The sequence below is a fragment of the Geotrypetes seraphini genome, chromosome 2, assembly GCF_902459505.1.
Source record: "Geotrypetes seraphini chromosome 2, aGeoSer1.1, whole genome shotgun sequence".
Taxonomy (NCBI): domain Eukaryota; kingdom Metazoa; phylum Chordata; class Amphibia; order Gymnophiona; family Dermophiidae; genus Geotrypetes; species Geotrypetes seraphini.
In genome coordinates this window covers 57,069,481-57,088,496 of record NC_047085.1, presented here as the reverse complement: position 1 = coordinate 57,088,496, position 19,016 = coordinate 57,069,481, and the positions used below count along the sequence as shown (strand labels likewise).

Genomic DNA, 19,016 nt, shown 5'->3' with positions numbered 1-19,016 from the left:
AGTTTAGTGTAGGTATATTAAAGATATCTGTTTTTCACTGTCAAAAACACCAACCTTAACCAGTAAATAAAGCTGATGAGTAATGGGAATTGTCAGTGTGATTAGAAAACTCATTTTGAAATCAGCATGGGGTAATCAGCAGCTTTCTATTCACTGGGTTACAATCCACACAGCAGTAATGTGTAGAATTTAAACTTGCATAATTATAGGAAGATGCCTTCTAGATTTTCCATATTTCTGTAGTAATCAGACATTGGGGAACAAAAAGTACATTTTAAAGCTGACAGTATTTGGTTTACTTACATTCAGCTAAAACCATGTCTTAAAATATACTGTATTGCTTCTAAGTATATTCCTCAAAGTTAATGACTTAAGGGGGGCTGTAATCGGGCAGAGTGGTCATTACCCATCATGCCCTCTATCTCCAGGCACTTCTGGTCTTCTTTCTTATTCACTGGGCTCTGTTAAAACACAACAACACTCTTAAAACACATGACCAGGTCCCTCCAGACACTCCCTGGTCATCACTGGGTTCTCCCTAACCCTTCATTGGCCCTCTGGGTCTTCGGTCAGCTTCCAGTACCATTGAACTGTCTCTCCACCAGTCGCCACCAGCCCCACTGGTCCCTTTGCCAGTCACTCGCCAGTCACCTTTGGCCAATGCTCTTGGGGTCTACAGGCTGCTTCCTCTTGGGTCTTCTGGCAGCTTCCGGTACCATCTACTGGTCTCTTTGCCGGTCGCCACCACCAGTCACTTGCCAGTCCCCACTAGCCTAGGACCTCAAACTAACTCTTCTAACTGCCACTGCTGGTCCACTGATCCCCAGCCTTCTGGGTCCCCAAGGGTCTTAGACAATCTTCACCGGTCCACCCCCCCCCCCCCCCATGAACTACAAGCTCTACCAGGCCCTCCAGCTATTACTCCTTCCAGCTCCACTCCGAGGACTCTCAGTTTCCAGTCCGTGAGGACTCTCCCAGTTGTTCAGCCACTCTCCATGAGGACTCTCCCAGTTGCTCAGTCTCCACTCCCTGAGGAGTCTCCCAGTCGTCCTTGGGGATGACGGGATAGAAAACAAATAAAATAAATATAAGCATCTTGGCCTGCAACCCATCTTGCTACATCTTTTCAGTTGATTGTTTTAGCGTGCTTTTTAGCAGCTTGAAGAAGAGGGTTTATGTCCCCAAAGCTCCCTGTTGCTTTTGATCACAGTAAATGCTCTTCAGTAAAGTTTCTGCCATGATTGTTATCACAAAACTGTTAACTTCTCTCTAAAAATTAGGTCTTTTAACAGGGGTGGGTAACATTTTTCTGCAGTCTGTCTGTTAGATATTTTAAAAGGATCCATTTTCTGTGTGTGTGGTCTAACCCAGAGGTGAACGTTGATTGGTCGAGTGTACCCATTATACTACTGAATGGGAAAAGGGAAGCGCAAACAGACAGAGAACAAGATGATTAGAAAAATAAAATTGCCTGATAAAAAATGTAAGACCAATAATTTTATTTTCAATCTAGTCACAGTGAATGCAATATGTGAGTTTTGAGTATTTACCTCTGCTTTCTTTGTATTTTAGACTATACACAAAGAAATGTACTCGTATATTTTTGTTTCTCTGTTGGTGCAGTACATTCAGAATCCGACATCTTAAGATAGGGCATATTTCCAGGTCATTTCCCTCCTATCATAGGGTTTTGTTTGTCTACATTAATACTTTTAGTTTGTGGTCACTTATTCTGTATTTGAAGAAGAACTCATTGTGTTCTGCATGTGTAGCCGAGAACAGGTGTTCTGGAGGGATTGCCTGGCTATATGTATTGGTCGATGTCCTGTGCCTACCACTTTGAATGTCAGCTTTGAATTCCAAGGCCCCACAACAAGGCGGGTATACAAGTCCCCATTCCCTTTTAACATTCTAAGCATTGCAGCTACAAAACAGGAGAATAGCAAATTCTCCAGCCTACTTGTTTACTGTGTAGCAATCACTTGAAAATGTACTTATTTGAAAAATATTTGTAATAACATGGACATTTGTTGTGTTTTAGATTTAGTCATTGTATGCTTTTTCCTATGTAAGCTGCTTGAAATCTTTTTGGAGATAGACTGGAATAGAAGAACCTAGATTAGATTAGACAATGAGAAATGTTGTTGCTTTGCTGCAGAGAGAAGGTATAAGGGGGGAAATTCTATAAAACAGCACCTAAACTTAGGCACCGGTAGGCCTAAGTTCATTGAGAAAAGCCGTATGAAATGGCAATTAATATTAAATTGAAAGCACCTACTGGCACCTAAACAAAAAGAGCCAGAATCATGCCTCCGAAGGCATCTAACGCCATTATGGGTGTAGCTAATGCCGAAAGTGCCTACTTAGGCGCGATTCACGACAGGCATCAGAAATGTAGGCCTGGAAAATTCAGGCCTACATTTCCGGTGCCTTTCTTTCCCAGAGGAGCAATTCTCTATAGGGCACCATTGCGCGATTTGACATATGATCAGCTGCCGCTTTTTAGGCGGTCGCCAATATCAACGTGATTTAGAGACTCCAGGCCAAGTTGAATTACAGTAGTAGAAAATTAATAATAATGTATTTTCATCCTTAGTTTCACTGAGCAAAACAAGTGTGCGAATGCATTTAGTATATAAATCTAAATGTTCTCCCTCTGTTTTAGTTTGCAGGTCGCAGTAAAAAGGAAACTAAGTACTCCCTTAAAGCTGTAGAAGACATGTTGGAAACCCTGCAGATCACTCAATCCTAAACCTTTGGCAATGACCCCAGTTTAGATTTGACAGTTCAGTGGCCAGGCTGCATCTCCATTGTTTTACTTTTAAGATGATACTTTCAAGCTGCCATGTCCAGTTGACATTTCTTATTCTTCTCAAGGTTCATTCAGGATATGAGTAGTTTGTTTTCCCTTGTTGCTCTGATTCCAATTTGAAGAATATATTCATGTCACCAAAAAACGAATGTATTGCATCGACGGCTGATCTAGGCAATGGTACTAGACCATTTAGTCTTTGTCTGCAAATATGTAATGCACCTTATCTGATAACTGCCCTTGCAAATATTTATTTCCCTGGTTTATTTGAATATTTGTAATAAAGTTCAAATATCAAACAGCTTATCAATTAGGGTGGATGGGTTTGTTTATTGTGGAGGCAATTTTCAGATAGCCTGTGTAGTGACAAACTACACAAGTGTTTTTAACACACATGCTTATACAAACGATCAAAGGGAGATATAGCCCATGTGAAAAATATTCATATTAAGAGTCCACATGCTTTGTTTCTGTGATTTCTGAGGAAGGCTAGAAAGGTGCAAGGTAGCACGTATCCAGTTGAAAATCACCATTCCTCTTGTTATTTTATTCTCTTCATCCTAATCATGCCTATAGGAATTCCTCTCTTTAATGTGGTAGAAAGTATGGAAGTTGTACAGAATGGCTACATTTGAAAGAGGAAAATTTTCAGTCTGGTCATTTTACTCACAGAATCATCCATTGAAAATGCTATTTGTTTTGACATTTTGAGATACGAATGATGTGCTGTGAATTCCTTATATAAATTAAGTACTGTACAATGATTCAAGCGTCATCTGAAATTTGGACATCTTTAATGTTGCAGACAGAATTATTTCTTTCCCAGTAATGGTCTGACCCTGCAAATGCCCATTGATGAACACACTCTATGAGCTTCTAACTAATTAAACATAAGTGGGGCCACAGAGCAACAATATAGAAATCCAGTGAAATATGAGTTAGCTTATCCCCCAAGGGATGCCACTACAAAAGATTCCTAGATAGAACACTTTCCTTCCAAGCAGGCAGATGGAACAACACCCATAGCAACCTCCTCTTGAAAACCCAATGTACCAAGCTCTCAGGGGAGCCCTCAAAACCCATCTATTCAACAAGTTTGTCTGATCCTCCAATCCACTGACCCCTTTGGAAAGCCCCTTCCCCTCCACTTCTACCTCTCTCTTTCTGTCCCTACCCCCAGCTCCCTACTTTACTTATATTGTTATTTACCCCTCTCTCCCACTCTGTAACCACCCTCTCTCTACTCTATCCACCATTGTATACTGTCTAAAACCGAATAGATTCATCTCCTACTCTGTACTTTTCCGTTATTGTATACCATCTTAAACTGAACAGGTATGACAGGATATAAATAAAGCTTATTATTATTATAGAGAAATAAAGTAATTTGCATTTCTTGAATCCTGATCTGTCGTGGTGTAATAATAATTTATTTTTCTGATCACCTTATTTAGTTCACTCTGCAAGAAGAGAACCTTTTATTCCATAGCTGAAAAAATCCTTCATCTGAAAATTTCAATTGTATCTGTAATCAGTGTCTCATTATCTATGTTGCCCAAGCATATGAGCATACAGATTACAAAATATGCATTTATATTGTTTCAGTCTCTTTGATCAGGGGAGAGAGAGTCCACATCTCAACATTTGTGATCACATAGCCATTAATTTGAGAGAGTGAATTTTCTAAAAGGGCTTGGTGGCATGCCCCATGCAAAAGTGAACTGCTGTTTTCTGTTTACAAAGAGATGTTCAGCTTAAAGTTAGCAATAATAATTGAGCAAGACAATTATAACATAAAGCCACATATATCTAAGATTATCCAGATTTACAACTACAGTGGGGAGACTGTATTAACCTTGTTCTCCAAGAACAAAGCAGGATAGCAAGTGCTTACAATGTGGGTGATGTCACTAGCAGAGCCAGAGTAGGAAATGGTATACCGGCCTAGAGTTTCCAGAGGTTTTGAGTAGGCTTACTGCACATACGTGCCACATTCCACTTGCCACTGTCACGTGGGGCCACTTCAGTATTTATTTTTCTGTGGAGTTAGCCGATATGCTTCACTGTAGTTTCTATCATTCTCCACAGTGAATTTTTCTTAAACTTGCTTATATTTTTGTAAGTTTTTCCTTTAAGACCTGCTGCTGTTGTGCTGTATTTGCCCATTACAACCTTTAGTTAAGCTTTTCCATCATTTTCCATTTCCTTTCATTTTTTTGTGTTAGGCTAGGTGTAGGCCACATTAAGACTTTGTGCTTCATGTCAAGTGTATTTTCATTATTGAGTCATTTAATTGCTACTGTTTTTCTGGGTGACATGTCCAAAAATAGAGCCCCCAAAAGCTTCATAAAAGTGCACTTGGCACAACAGAGCCATATTCATTATGGATACCCATACTTAGTGCCTGCTGTGCCCGAGTTAGACCATGATCCTTCTCATTGGGGATGTAGATGTTGAAGATATTGAATGCTCTGGAACATCTTCAATTTGAGATATAAGCCACAGGAAGCTTTTGAGATGTAAGTTTTGTCACCAGTCCTCTCCAGGACTCACATTCCTGATGGACAAATCAAACTGGCAAAAGGTATCCCTTCCTATAAAAAAAATCTTAAACTCTGAAAACAAAAACAATATTAAATAAATTGTGTAAATTATGCTCCGTTAGTTTGTTTCGTTCTGGTTAGTCACGTCAGTCAAGAAAGTTTGTCTTTTGATGTTTCTTCAATGTAATATATTTGATGTTTATTTGTTCCCTACATTTTATCATTTTTATTATGATTACAGAAAACAAATTTTAATAAACTTGAATTTTAATAAACTTGAATTTAACAAGTGCATCATAGCCTACCTCAAACAGAGATCTCGTCCCATAAAAGGATACAAAAGATCACTTATCTTTTGTATATGGAGGCACATCCGCATGTGGATCTTCATGTCACATTGCTACAAACACGATGATGACTGAAAACAGCAATACCAAGATTGCAGCACAAAGTCACCAGTGGCTTTATGCCTCGTTGAAAAAATAAGTGTTCAAAACAATCATCACACCGTCAATCAGTCTCAGTTTAACATCCAAATTCAAATACACATCCAAAAACAGTCCATTTTCCAACATTGAATCTTTTCTTCCTCAACACGAACGTGTTTCACCACAGGCTTCCGTAAGGAACTAAAGAGATATAAAATTGGCTTTAATCCCAAGAAAACCATCAAAAACTAAAAAAAAATTACAAAAATAATAATCCAAAAACAGTCTTCTTCATTGCAGGGGGGTACTATCTCCACATTGTTGCAACGATACCAGCCTATCAGGGTGCTGTGTTCCTCAGATGATCATCTTCTGGAAGTCCCGTCCTCACGATTAGTTCAATTGGAAATTTACAGAAGATTGCTCTTCAGTATTGTACTCAAACTCTGGAACTCTCTACCCACAACTCTCCATACAATCTCCAGCTTCGGATGTTTTAAAAGGAGCTTAAAACCATTCTATTCTTGCATGTCTAGGGGTCTCCCCAAGGGTATTCTAATCATCTCGGACTGATTCCTGCACTGTAAATTTCACTGGCTGTTTGTTGTTTATTGTCTTAGATCAGTGATTCCTAACCCTGTCCTGGGGGACCCCCCAGCCTGTTGGATTTTCAAGATATTCCTAATGAATATGCATGAGAGATTTGCATACCTGTCACTTCCATTTTATGCATATCTCTCATGCATATTCATTAGGGATATCTTGAAAACCCAACTGGCTGGGGGTCCCCCAGGACAGGGTTAGGAACCACTGATCTAAGACAATAAGCACCTAAAGCAGTGGTGCTCAACCTTGTCCTAGGGGACCCCCCAGCCAGTCGGGTTTTCAAGATATTCCTAATGAATATGCATGATAGAGATTTGTATATAATGGAAGCGACAGGTATGCAAATCTCTCTCATGCATATTCATTAGGGATATCTTGAAAACTCGACTGGCTGGGGGGTCCCCTAGGACAGGGTTGAGAACCACTGACCTAAAGGAACACCTAAAAGAAATAGGAGCAATGTCAAATTGTAAAAGAATCTGTTAGCCAAGCTTAATGGACCCAGCTCTCCATCACAGCACACCAGTTGAAAATCACCACCAGAATGTCAACTTTCTTTTAAAAATGCTACTCCACTAACAATCATAGCATTAGCACATCAGAGCCACTGAAGTAAATAAACTGCACCCCACCTCTAGAGCTCCTTTTACAAAGCCGAGGTAGCGATTCTTCTGCGACAAATGCACCGAAGCCCATAGAACTTGAATGGGCTTCAGTGCATTTGCCACGGGGGAATCGCTATCACAGCTTTATAAAAGGAGTCCCTAATGCTTTATATTTAATCTTTTTTTTCCCTTTTTATTGTATGCTTTTGTTTTTATGCACTTTATTGTACTTCACTTTGGGCATTTCTGACTAGAAAGATTATTAAAGAATATTTAATTTAAAAAAATATAGATTTTGGTTTCAAGAAAGGCATGTGAGAAAGAGAGAGAGGACAGGCTTAATTTTTCCTTTTGGTGGGAAACTTTATGTTTATGTTATAGATATGAAAAAATGAATTCAGATATATTGGGTCATAATAAATTATTTAAAACAACATAGGAGTCCTTTTACAAAGGTGCGGTAGTGGTTTAATGCGCGGAATACCGTGCGTTAAACCGCCTGGCGTGCTAGTACCTAACGCCTCCATTGACGAGGCATTAGGACTATATGGCTGCTGCGGGGGTTAGCGCATGATGAAATGTCCGACGCACTAACCCCCCATAGCGTGCCTTAATAAAAGGAGCCCATAGTGTCCATTAACAAATTTTGTTAACTATTAGTTGTATAGGGCCTTTATTTTCTATTTGATTTGCACACACATCCAGGGAGGGTGGGGGGGGGGAAATATATTTTGAATTGTTGATCGAATGTAAGCGCTGTTTATGATAATACTTGTATGTAAATTCTAATGCACTTTCGAACTTGACTTGAAAATTAATAAAGAATTATTACAAAAAAAAAAGAAAAAAGGATAGAGAGCATTGAAATTTTAAAAATTTAAACCTGTATTGCTGTTTGGGAGAATAGGTTATCAGGCAGTGTCAGCCTAGTGTTTGAAGGATATAATGCAGAGCATGTGTGGCACGTAAAAAGTGATAAAATTGACTTTTAAGAGAGTTACAGACTGATGTAGCTTATGTGAAACATGCATTATAACTTGCAGCTGTTCCTATGGACAATTTTGAAGCAATTTATTATATCTTTTAATAACTATCCCCCTCCCCCCTTTTACTAAATTGTGATAGCAGTTATTAGCGCAGGGAGCCACGCTGAATGCTCCGCACTGCTCCCGACGCTCATAGAGTTCCTATGAGGGTCGGGAGCAGCGTAGAGCATTCAGAGCGGCTCCCTGCACTAATAACCGCCATCGCGGTTTAGTATAACTGAGTGCCTTCATTTAGACACTGAGTCTATTAGATTCCATATGAATATTAGCATAACCTGATGTCAGTGTGCCTTACATTTCAGTGCCCTTAATTATACCAGCTCTAGAATTGATATAAGTGGGGGTGCCTAAATGTAGCAGCATCCTGATATATATGTTTAAATGCAAATCATGCACATATATACCGTGTTTCCCTGAAAATAAGACGTCATATTAATTTTGGGTCCATTTAGGGCTTATTTTCAGGGATGTCTTATTTTTTTCATGTACAACAATCATCTCTCCCTTCCTCTCCTCTACCCCAATTCTTCCTCTTTCCTTTCTCTCTCCCCCCCCATATACATCATTCCGCCCCTCTCACCCATCCCCTTGTGCAGCAGAACCCCACTGACCTTCCCACCGTGAGACTGACATACCTCTGTTCCGAGACCTCCTAAAGCAGCAGGGATGGTGGTTGCTGAATTGACAAGTCCAATTTTTTTCAGCAAATCAGGCAGCACTAGTGTCAGGGATGGGAGTCAGGAAGTGGCGACATTCGGGGGGGGGGGTCGATCTTAACTAGGGCTTATATAATGAGCATCTTTAAAAATCATGCTAGGCCTTATTTTCGTGGAAACAGGGTACTAATATTCTAAACATTTATGTGAACAATTGGGCATGCAAATATTAATCCTCAGTTTAAAGAATTACCCTGTTTGTGACTCTTAAAATTAAAACTCCTTTCATTAGGTCGGTGCATAGCTTAGAATGATGTATACTCAGAGAGCATCATCCTTTGCTAAGTTTGCAGTGATATGATGAAGGCTATATCGTTCTCAGAAGCTAACTTTTGCAGTTATTCAGCAAATAAAGGTCATGGTGACTGGACAGATTTACTCAGATAACTTGTGCTGGTGAAATAGCAGGCATAGTGTTGATTAGCTATATAAAATTAACTGCACAATGTTGTCTGGTTAATTTTCTGGTTGAACATTGATCTCAAAAAGGTATTAAGCTAGTACAATAAAATGAAAATAAATCTACAGTTTATTGACTATTATTTCTCTGTATCTGAGTAAAAGGACCCCAAAATGATCTTAGTTCAGAGGAATTTATGAGCGTCGGAGCAGTTGCCGCCTCTGCCGCAGTTAAAACCCACACTACTTGTTAGTAAAGGAAGGGGTTTATTTGCAAATTTATATTGTTTGGGGTTTGAGGTACTAATTCCACACCATCTCTGTAAAGCATTCAGGTTTCTTCTGCACAAATTGAAAACAGTGTATTATGCAATAAGATCATAATAGAAACATAGAAAAAAGCAGCAGAAAAGGGCTATAGCCCACCAAGTCTGCCCATTCCAAGTATCCCCTCCCCTGAATTTACTCCCTTAAAGATCCCACGTGAGTATCCCATTTTCTCTTAAAATCCGTCACGCTGCTGGCCTTTATCACCTGGACTGGGAGTCTGTTCCAATGATCCACTACTCTTTCGGTGAAGAAGTACTTCCTGGAGTCGCCATGAAACTTCCCTCCCCTGATTTTCAGCGGATGCCCTCTGGTGGTCGAGGGTCCCATGAGCCAGAAGATATCATCTTCTGACTCAATGCGTCCCGTGATGTACTTATATGTTTCAATCATATCTCCCCGTTCTCTTCTTTCCTCAAGTGAGTACAGCCGCAATTTTTTTAATCTTTCTTCATACGTGAGATCCTTGAGCCCCAAGACCATCCTGGTGGCCGTTCGCTGAACCGACTCGATCCTCAGCACGTCCTTTCGGTAGTGTGCAGCTTAAGGCCCTCCATCAAGATAGTAACAAAGTTGTGCCAGTATTCTTCCAAGGAATCAGAAGGCTTTGTTGTATTGAAAAGGATGAAATATCTTTTCCATGTTTAAAACAATTTTAATTTTAAAAACAGAGAGAGAGATTCTCTCCAGGGAAGCTGGAATCAAAAGTACATAGGGATCACGTATTGGAATCTGAAGATGCTTTCAATGACATGCTTCTAACTTGTCATGACCTAGGCCTGAATTCACTAACCTGCCCAATCGGGCCCGATTCGGGCAGGTCCAACAAATTCTTCAAACCAAAATATGCAGATGAGGGCGACCAGAGGAACGCCCCATCTGCAGGCACGGATCGTGGTTAAGCAATCCATTGATGGTCTGCGCATGCCCGTCCAGCCGCAACTTTTTGGTTTTTTAAAAAAATCTGCCGCCTTTCATGCAGCAGGAGCCTGTGGGTTTAAAGCGGGGCTGCACTGCGGTGTGCATCCCTGCTTTAAACCCACGGGCTTGCACTGCGGGGTAGGTGGCAGAGAGCAGGGCTGGAAGGTCGGGGCAAACAGGTTCTTGGGCTGAGCTCCATTAACTACTATTGCATGCACTGGACCCAGGGGAAGGGTGGGAGAGTCGAGGCAGGCAGGCGATCGGGGAATGCAGGCGGCTTATACAGCAGGCAGGCAGGCAGGCAGGCAGCTATGAGTTTCAGTTCCGCCAAATAGGGAGAAAGAAGCTGCACAAATGCTGTTGAAAATAGAGTGTTTCATCCCTCTACTAACTGATCGAGTCATGGCGCTGAACTGGGGCTGACAGGGCAGAGAGCAGGGCGGCAGAAGGCAGGGCAGACGGAAAGGGCTTCAGCAACTGGTCCTCAGTAGTCGCTTGTTTGTGATCGGCTAGTCCAGTCGGTGTTGCAGGGTTTTGCTTTGTGAATTGGGTCCCTGCTTACTTGCATGGCCGTTGCCCTCATTTTCATGCGCGGATCGGAGGATGGTCAGTAGAGAGGTAAGTGAATCAGGCCGGGGTCGCTAAGGGCTCGCAAACCAGTCGGTTTGCATAGTGAATTTGGGCCCTAGTGAGGTATGATTTTTCAGCTTGATTGCTCTATTATCTAGTCTGGGGTGATGAGTAAAATTGGGCCCTAAATTAGCACAAAATCTTCTCTCCAACCCTGTCTCTTTGAGGGAAAAAGCTCCATAAACATGCTCCTTGGTCCATCCCTGCAAAGTAAGGTACCTAGAGGAGTGGACATGTTCTTTACATATAATAAAGGGAAGGGAAGGATTTATGGTTTTAATTCATGCCTTTTTTTCAGATCTAGTTCATGATGAGTTACATGCAGATGCACTAGGTCAGGATTTTACAAAGTTGTGCATCTGAGCAGCACACGCTAAATGCAAAGCTGCCCATAGGAATAAAACAAGCGGCTCAGCACTTAGGGGCAGATTCTGTAAACAGTGCCGTAAGCAGCAGCATCCGCCTACACAAATGGTGCCATTTGTGTGCCAATCGTGCTATAGCGCCGTTTGCAGAATCGAAGCTCCTGTTAAAGATAGGCGCCAGTAACAGGACAGGGTTTTAAAGGCCCTACATTACCAGCGCCTACCTTTCACGGAGAATCATGCCTAATAGCCAGCCCATACCACGCTTATTGTGACCTTAGGTGCCTCTATAGATGCAATTCAGGCCCCTACATGTTTTAACAAGATTTTAATTGGTTTTTAATTAGCATAGTGAGTCAATTAGTGCACTGATTAAATGAATTAAAACAATTAAGTTAGGTAGTGGTAGGGCACTTACCACCGCCTCACGGTGCTTTTTGTAGAATCTGTTCCTTTTAAAAGGACCCATAGGCCTTTTTCTGTCCATGAAGGGTTTACAGTGCAAGAGACCTTTTTACTAAAGTAGACTAGAACCTGGCCTTACTTAACACATTATAAAGCAAGATTTCTGCTGCTTGCTAAGTTCAGCTAATGGCACTTGGGTGTGTAAGTAACATCAAGACTTTTCTAAAAATGTGCCTGATCCACCCATGCCACTCCCGTGGCCATGTCCCCTTTTGAGTTGCTCACTATTAAACACCCCCTTTATAGATTAGGGTTCAGGGCGGATCCAAGTGTCAACCCAAATGAGTTCCAATTAACAGCTCATTAAATAATTAGTTTGCTTGCAGATCTGAGATCCATGCCCAAATTTGGGTGACCTATATAGAATCTGAGGGTAAGTGCTTAAAACGGTTTAGTAAAAGGGCTCTTGAGTTTGTATGTCAGGCAAGTGGGAGGTTAAGGGATCTGGCCAAGAGTAAAAGTATCACTATTTTTCTATTGAAAATAATCCTGTATTACGCACCCACAGGCTAACTCTTTTATCTCCCTTATAACCTATATTAGGTGGAGAAATAGCCTCAGACTTAGGGCTAGATTATTAACCTCAATTGCGTGGCCGATCCCTGCAGGCCTGACGAATTACCCAAACAAAAACATTTAAATGAGGGCGATTGTAGGAACGGATCGCTAGTGTGTGATCCTGACACATGCATAGACCATCTGCAGATGGTCTGCGCATTCATCTAAGACCCCTCTGAGCCACAACTTTTTTTTTTAACCTTTACTTTACTAGCCCAACGAGCCTGGGGTTTTAACCTGCTTTAAACCCATTGCTTAAAACTACGGGTTCCCAGTGCGAGGAAGGGCAGAAGAGATTTGGAGCAGCAGGCAGGAGAGATTTAGGGTACAGTGGGTCGGCAATTCGGGGAGGCAGGCAGGAGAGATTTGGGGCAGAGCAGGGAGGCAATGCGGGGTGGCAGGCAGGAGAGATTCAGGGCAGAGAGATAATTGTCGGGGCAGCAGAGAGCAGGGCGGCAATGGAGCTGGAGAGTCGGAAAGGATGTTTGCAACTGGTCCCCAGCAGTTGCTTCTTGGGTTGATGGGCCAGCCTAGTCGGTTCACAAAATTTGTTTTGTGAATCACGTCCCTGCCTACTTTGCATGCTGTTCCCCTCATTTGCATGCACAGATCGGAATTGGATCATCAGAGAGGTAAGTAAATTGGGCTGGCAGAGAGGTAAGTGAATCGGGCTGGAGTAAAACCAGGTCACAAAGGGGTCGTAAACCGATTGGTACACGATCAGTTTGCTTAGTGAATCTAGCCCTACGAGCGTCTACACCACTAGGTGTTATATCGCCACAGAGGGATTGAACGGAGCTCCCCAGCTCACTGCTCTAACCTTTAGGCTGCTCCTTCACTTATTTATTTGATGTCTGCACTTCTGATTTTAAAAATAAAAAAGTACAAGTATTGCATCCTAAAAAAGATATATTAATGTAATATTGCATGCTGGATTTCATGGTTTTCTTTCAAACTGTCATGCAAATGAAAGGCTGTAAGATATATGATGTGCCAAGTGAAGATAAAGCCTGGAGTGCCTTTCTTACATCTGCAAATTTGTATGAATGCGCCACCTAGAGTTCAGAGATGGTGACTTTTTTAAATTGTCAGAATTAATGAGATACTGAATACGAGTGAATAGGATATTGTGGTGAGTGGCACAGCAGCCCTTAACCAAAATGAGCTTGAAATAGGAAAAAATGCGATGTCTTAAGTGATTTTAAGAATATATTTAAAACTAGTATCTCATTTCAAAAATGTAGAGAAAGGTAAATGAGCATTGATTCCCATATACTAGAGCTTAACAAATCTATTCTAGTATACCCCAGAAGCCTGAGTCCCTGGGGCATCTACTTCAGTAAAAAGAATAGACTATGGAAAGGTCCTACAGTAGCAAAGTGTTGGTCTATTTGTTCCATGTATTAAGTTGATTTTCACCTCTTGTTCTCCATTCTGTCACTCTTCCTCCCCTCCTCCCCCACAAAAAAGGAGAAAAAAGGGTGATGGGCAAGTCCAGAGGTCAAATACTTAGCATTTTGTTATCCATAGACTCAGGAACAAAGTGGAAAAAAGAGTATATGTTTATTCACATTTCATCAAAGATGGTCCAGACAAAGGATTCTGTATAATCTTGACTCATACAATAAAAAAAAAACCACCATTCTCCTAATACATATGAAAATCTCTGTAAATAATGAACAATTTTATATTATGGAACAAATAAACATTTAAACTGCTCCTCCCTCTTTTTGGCTACTGCTTGTCTTGTGTCTTATAAATACTATAAGGTTCTTAAAACGGAAATACAGTGAAACCTTGGTTTACTAGCATAATTTGTTCCAGAATAGAGAATGACACGGTGACAAAATTCATCACCGTTCCCATCCCCGTGGATAACCGTGGGAAACCATCTTCATGTCATTCTTTAAGGAGAAAGGGAAGAATCGGAGTATGACTGGCCACAACCACTGACCCGCAAGCTTTGCTTTGAAGAATGCTGGTGTGGAAGGACCGAGGTTGAAATAGACACTAGAAAATGACATGGGATTATTTCCCACGGTTATCCGCGGGGATGGGAACGGTGATGAATTTTGTCACCGTGTCATTCTCTATTCCAGAAGCATGCTCATAAACCAAATTGCTCGTATATCAAAGTGAGTTTCCCCATAGGAAGTAAGGGAAACTTGCTTGATTGGTTCCCACCCACCCCACCCCCTGAGGCCACCGGCGCTGCTCCACCACCACCCCCTGAGAACTGGCATCACACCCCCACCTGCAAATGCCCCCCCCCCTGAGAACCGGCATAGTTCCTCCCCCCATATGAACTGACATCCCCCACACGCGTGCACAGAAGACTTACCCCATCTGGCACTGGCATGCAGCCCACAGGACGTGCCGGTGTCAGTGAACAAAGATCCTTCCTGTTGCCTGAGCCATGACAGACTTTATCATTGCTGAGACACGGTGGTGATTGGGTTTTTTTCACCCTCATAATAAGAAAGCATCGCATTGCCAAGGCTCGGAGGCGATTGTTTTTTTTTTTCTTTCCTCATAATAAAACATTGCATTACTAGACCTGGGGTTTGAACTGGCTCCAGCCTGGGACCCTGGGACTAAAAGGGTCCCCTGACTGCTGAGCCACGATAGGGGTCCCTGTAGAGGTAGTACATTCAACAGACTTTATCATTGCTGAGGCTCGGAGGTGATTGTTTTAATTTTCTTTCCCTCATAATAAAACACTGCATTAACAGACCTGGGGTTTGAGCTGGCTCCAGCATGGGACCCTGGGGACTACAGGGCGGGTGCTCTGACTGCTGAGCTATGACAGGGGTCCCTGTAGATGTGGTACATTCAACAGACTTTATCATTGCCGAGGCTCGAGGGCGATTGGTTTTTTTTTTTTCACCCTCATAATAAGAAAGCATTGCATTGCTGAGGCTCGGAGGTGTTTTTTTTATTCCTTTCCCTCGTAATAAAACATTGCATTACCAGACATGGGAACTGCAGGGCGGGTGCTCTGACTGCTGAGCCCAACAGGGGTCCCTGTAGAGGTAGTACATTCAACAGACTTTATCATTGCTGAGATTCGGAGGCGATTGGGTTTTTTTTTTTTTTTGCCCTCATAATAAGAAAGCATCACATTGCTGAGGCTCGGAGCTGATTTTTTTTTTTTCTTTCCCTCATAATAAAATGTTGCATTACTGGACCTGGGGATTTGAACTGGCTCCAGCCTGGGACCCTGGGGACTACAGGGCGTGTGCTCTGACTGCTGAGACACAACAGAGGTCCCAGTAAAGGTAGTACATTCAACAGACTTTATCATTGCTGAGGCTCAGATGCGTTTGTTTTTTTCTTTCTCTCACAGAGCTGGCTTAAGTAGTCTGGGGGATGGGCTAGTGAACCATAGAGAGGAGGACCCAGGCCCATAAGCCACTCTAACCACTGCATTCATGGTGGAAAATATGAGCCCACCAAAATTCCCCCCAAACCCTACTGTACTGCTGTGTAGGTGCCACCTGCAGCCATAAGGGCTATTTGGGTTGTAGACTAATGGGTTTGGGGGGGACTCACTATGACCTGCCAAGGAGTTGTGAGATGTTTATGTGGCACCCTTTTTATAAAATTCACAGCAGTGCCATGTAAGGTGCCCCACTGCTCTGTTGCCATGTTTGGGTGTCCAGTTCATCACTTTGCTGACCTCTCCCATGTCCAAAAGGTCTTGTTCTGGGCATTTGGAACTTGGACAAATTTTTGGTCAAGAATGTGTTATAAAGATGGTACCTCGGTTTACGAGTGCACCGGTTTGCGAGTGTTTTGCAAGACGAGCAAAACATTTGCAAACTTGGTGCCTCGTAAACCGAGCTTGCCTCGCTGTACGAGCCCCCCCCCCCCCCCCCTGCGATCCGGCATTCCCCTGTGTGACCAGTCAGACACAAGGCCTTCCAAGGTCCCAGTTAAGCCAGGGGAAAAAGTAAAAGTAAAAACAAGGAAGGGAAATTCCAAGGTCCCTTCGGTGTCTGAGACTGATAATTTCTCCTTTGACCACCAGATGGAGCCGGAATTGTCAGAGGAAGAATTAGGGGAGCTTTACCCGAGTCACCACCGGGGGAGCCCAAGAGGTCCCTGGAACACTGCTGATTCACTCAGAACAGGGCACGCCCCTAGAGTATGTAAGCCAGCAGTGGCATTCAAGCCAGCAGGCCGGTTAGGGAGGAAGTTCAGGCCTTGCCTCCCTAAAGATCCACCTGGGCCAAACAGGAGCAACAACCCTATGCCTATGGAGCTGACAGAGGCTGGGCAAGATGAGGACTTGCCACTTTTGAATGGAGAGCCTATGGACAGTCAAGAAGCTGGTGCAGGTTGTGAAGCTAATTACCCTGAGCCTATGCAGGTGGACTTGGCCTCAAGCTACAAACAGTGAGTTTGAATTTTTGGGAACTGTTTGTTTGCTGTGTGGTTTTTTTTTTTGATGTTGGTTTTGGGAAAGCTAGGAGTGTGTGGGGAGAAGTTTTGTTTCTACTCTGGGTGGGATTTTGAAAGCCAGTTTTGTGGCTGTATTTTGACAAAACCTGTACACTCTCCTTTCCTGGCAGTCATAAATGTTGCCAGAGGCTTTCCTCATTTTCTTAAGGACTGAGAATTGGGGAAACTATTATCCTGGACTGCATTTTTGATTTGCTGAATTTCCTGCTCTGGAGCAGGCAGTGCTAGCTCTGTGGAGAGCTCTGGTCTCAAGAGCAATTGGGACTTTATTTAGAGTGAAAGAAAGTTTTGGTCTTTATTTTGGACTGCTTTATTTTCTTGCCATTTTTGACAGTATTTCGTTACTGCTGTGTGAAATCCTGACTAATATGGAGAAAGTTTAATGAATTACTTACCTGCATGAAAGATTAAGTAAAAAGAACTATTTCTATAATCTACTGCCATTGTTGGAACTTTATTTTTCTTGGCTTTAATTTTGGATTACTGCTGGGAATCCAGTCCTGCAGGGTGACTCCATGCCGGGTCACACGCTGGTGTAGTGCTTATGTTAACCACTGGGATTGCTATAGAGTCCAGTCCTTGGGCTACAGTGGTGGTCACACCTGCTCATGTCTGCCCCCCCCTCCCCCCGCAATCCTACATCCCCCCCGAGCACAGCAATGACATCCCTTACCCCGACTGGGCACCAGTGCCGGTGCCTGAAGATCCTCCCTCTTCTGGCGCGGCCTGGGCTGGGCGGTGCGTCGGAGATCCTCCCTCTTCTGGGCTGGGCTGGGCTGCTGGTCCCTCTTCTGGTCTCGCTCTCTCCAAGATTCTGAATCTGAGAATCTCGGAAAGAGCGAGACCAGAAGGCTTTGAGCATGCGCAAATGCTCAAAGCCAGTCCATCCCAGCCCAGACCAGAAGAGGGAGGATCTCCGACACACCGCCCAGCCCAGGCCGCGCCATAAGAGGGAGGATCTTCGGGCACCGGCACTGGTGCCCAGTCGGGGTAAGGGATGTCATTGCCGTGCTCGGGGGGGGTGGGGATATAGGATCGCGATGGAGGGGGGGCAACGCGAGCGGGGGGAGGATGTCGGTTCACAGGGGGGGATGCCGGATCACAGGGAGGGGTAAGGAGCAGCGTCGGTGGCCTCAAGGGGGGGAATGGAGCAGCTCCGATAGCCTCGGGGGGGGGGAAGGAGGTGGAATCAATCAAAGCGGGTTTCCCTTACTTCCTATGGGGAAACTTGCTTTGATATACGAGCAATTTGGTTTACGAGCATGCTTCTGGAACAAATTATGCTCATAAACCAAGGTTCCACTCTATATGATTTGGGGGTCAAAGGCTGGATGCATAAGTAGACGATTTTCAAGAAATATATATTTTTGACGTATTTTTCAAAAATGGACTTTAGACGCTGCCGACTTTGGGCAACTAGCGCCCTTGACCAAAACAAATGTAGTTTTTTAAAAAATTATTATGTCTCTCCACTTGTCTGGTTTAATTTGCCTATTATACTACTTATGGCACAGCATTTTATATTCGAGGGGCTGCTGAAAAGTTATCAGCCTAACCAAGAAGAGAATGATTTTTTACCTTTTGATGTATCTTTCTGAAACTTTCTCCTTATTTAAAAATATCTTTGATATAAGGTTTAGTGTTTCAAGATTGTGTAGTTTTCTTTAAAATCAGAACTGTTTCACTTAAAAATGATTAAAACTGAGTTTTACATAAAACACTTTTCATTGGTATTATTTGATTATAATCCTTTTACTTATGCCACAATATTTTATTTATACTGTGTATGTGTATATATATACACAGTATAAATAAAATATTGTGGCATAAGTAAAAAGATTATAATCAAATAATATATATATATATATATATAAAGCTGGTTTACTATATTTATAATGTGTGTGTGTGTATATATATATATATATATATATATATATATATACACATTATAAATATAGTATATTGTATATACAGTTTTAAAAGCTGCTGTACACAGAGTTTTAAAAGCTGCTGTACTGCATTTATACAGTGTGTGTGTGTATATATATATATATATATATATATATATATATATAGCTGTTGTACTATTCCAATTATCCAGAATATTAACTATATTTTATGGCTTTGCTTC

At 42.3% G+C, this 19,016-nt stretch overlaps 1 protein-coding gene across 3 annotated transcripts in view; it reads left to right on the top strand.

Annotated features, from left to right (window-relative positions):
- The window catches only part of EMC2 (ER membrane protein complex subunit 2), a 145,130-nt gene extending 140,917 nt beyond the window's left edge, over positions 1-4,213 (top strand). For 2 of the 3 annotated variants that reach the window (XM_033933216.1, XM_033933215.1), the window contains exon 11: positions 2,666-2,752. In XM_033933216.1, the coding sequence (XP_033789107.1) occupies positions 2,666-2,752 (87 nt within the window). Of the gene's footprint in view, positions 1-2,665 lie in introns of all 3 variants that reach the window. The other variant, XM_033933214.1, reaches the window with a different exon arrangement.
- Positions 4,214-19,016: the final 14,803 nt, after the last annotated feature.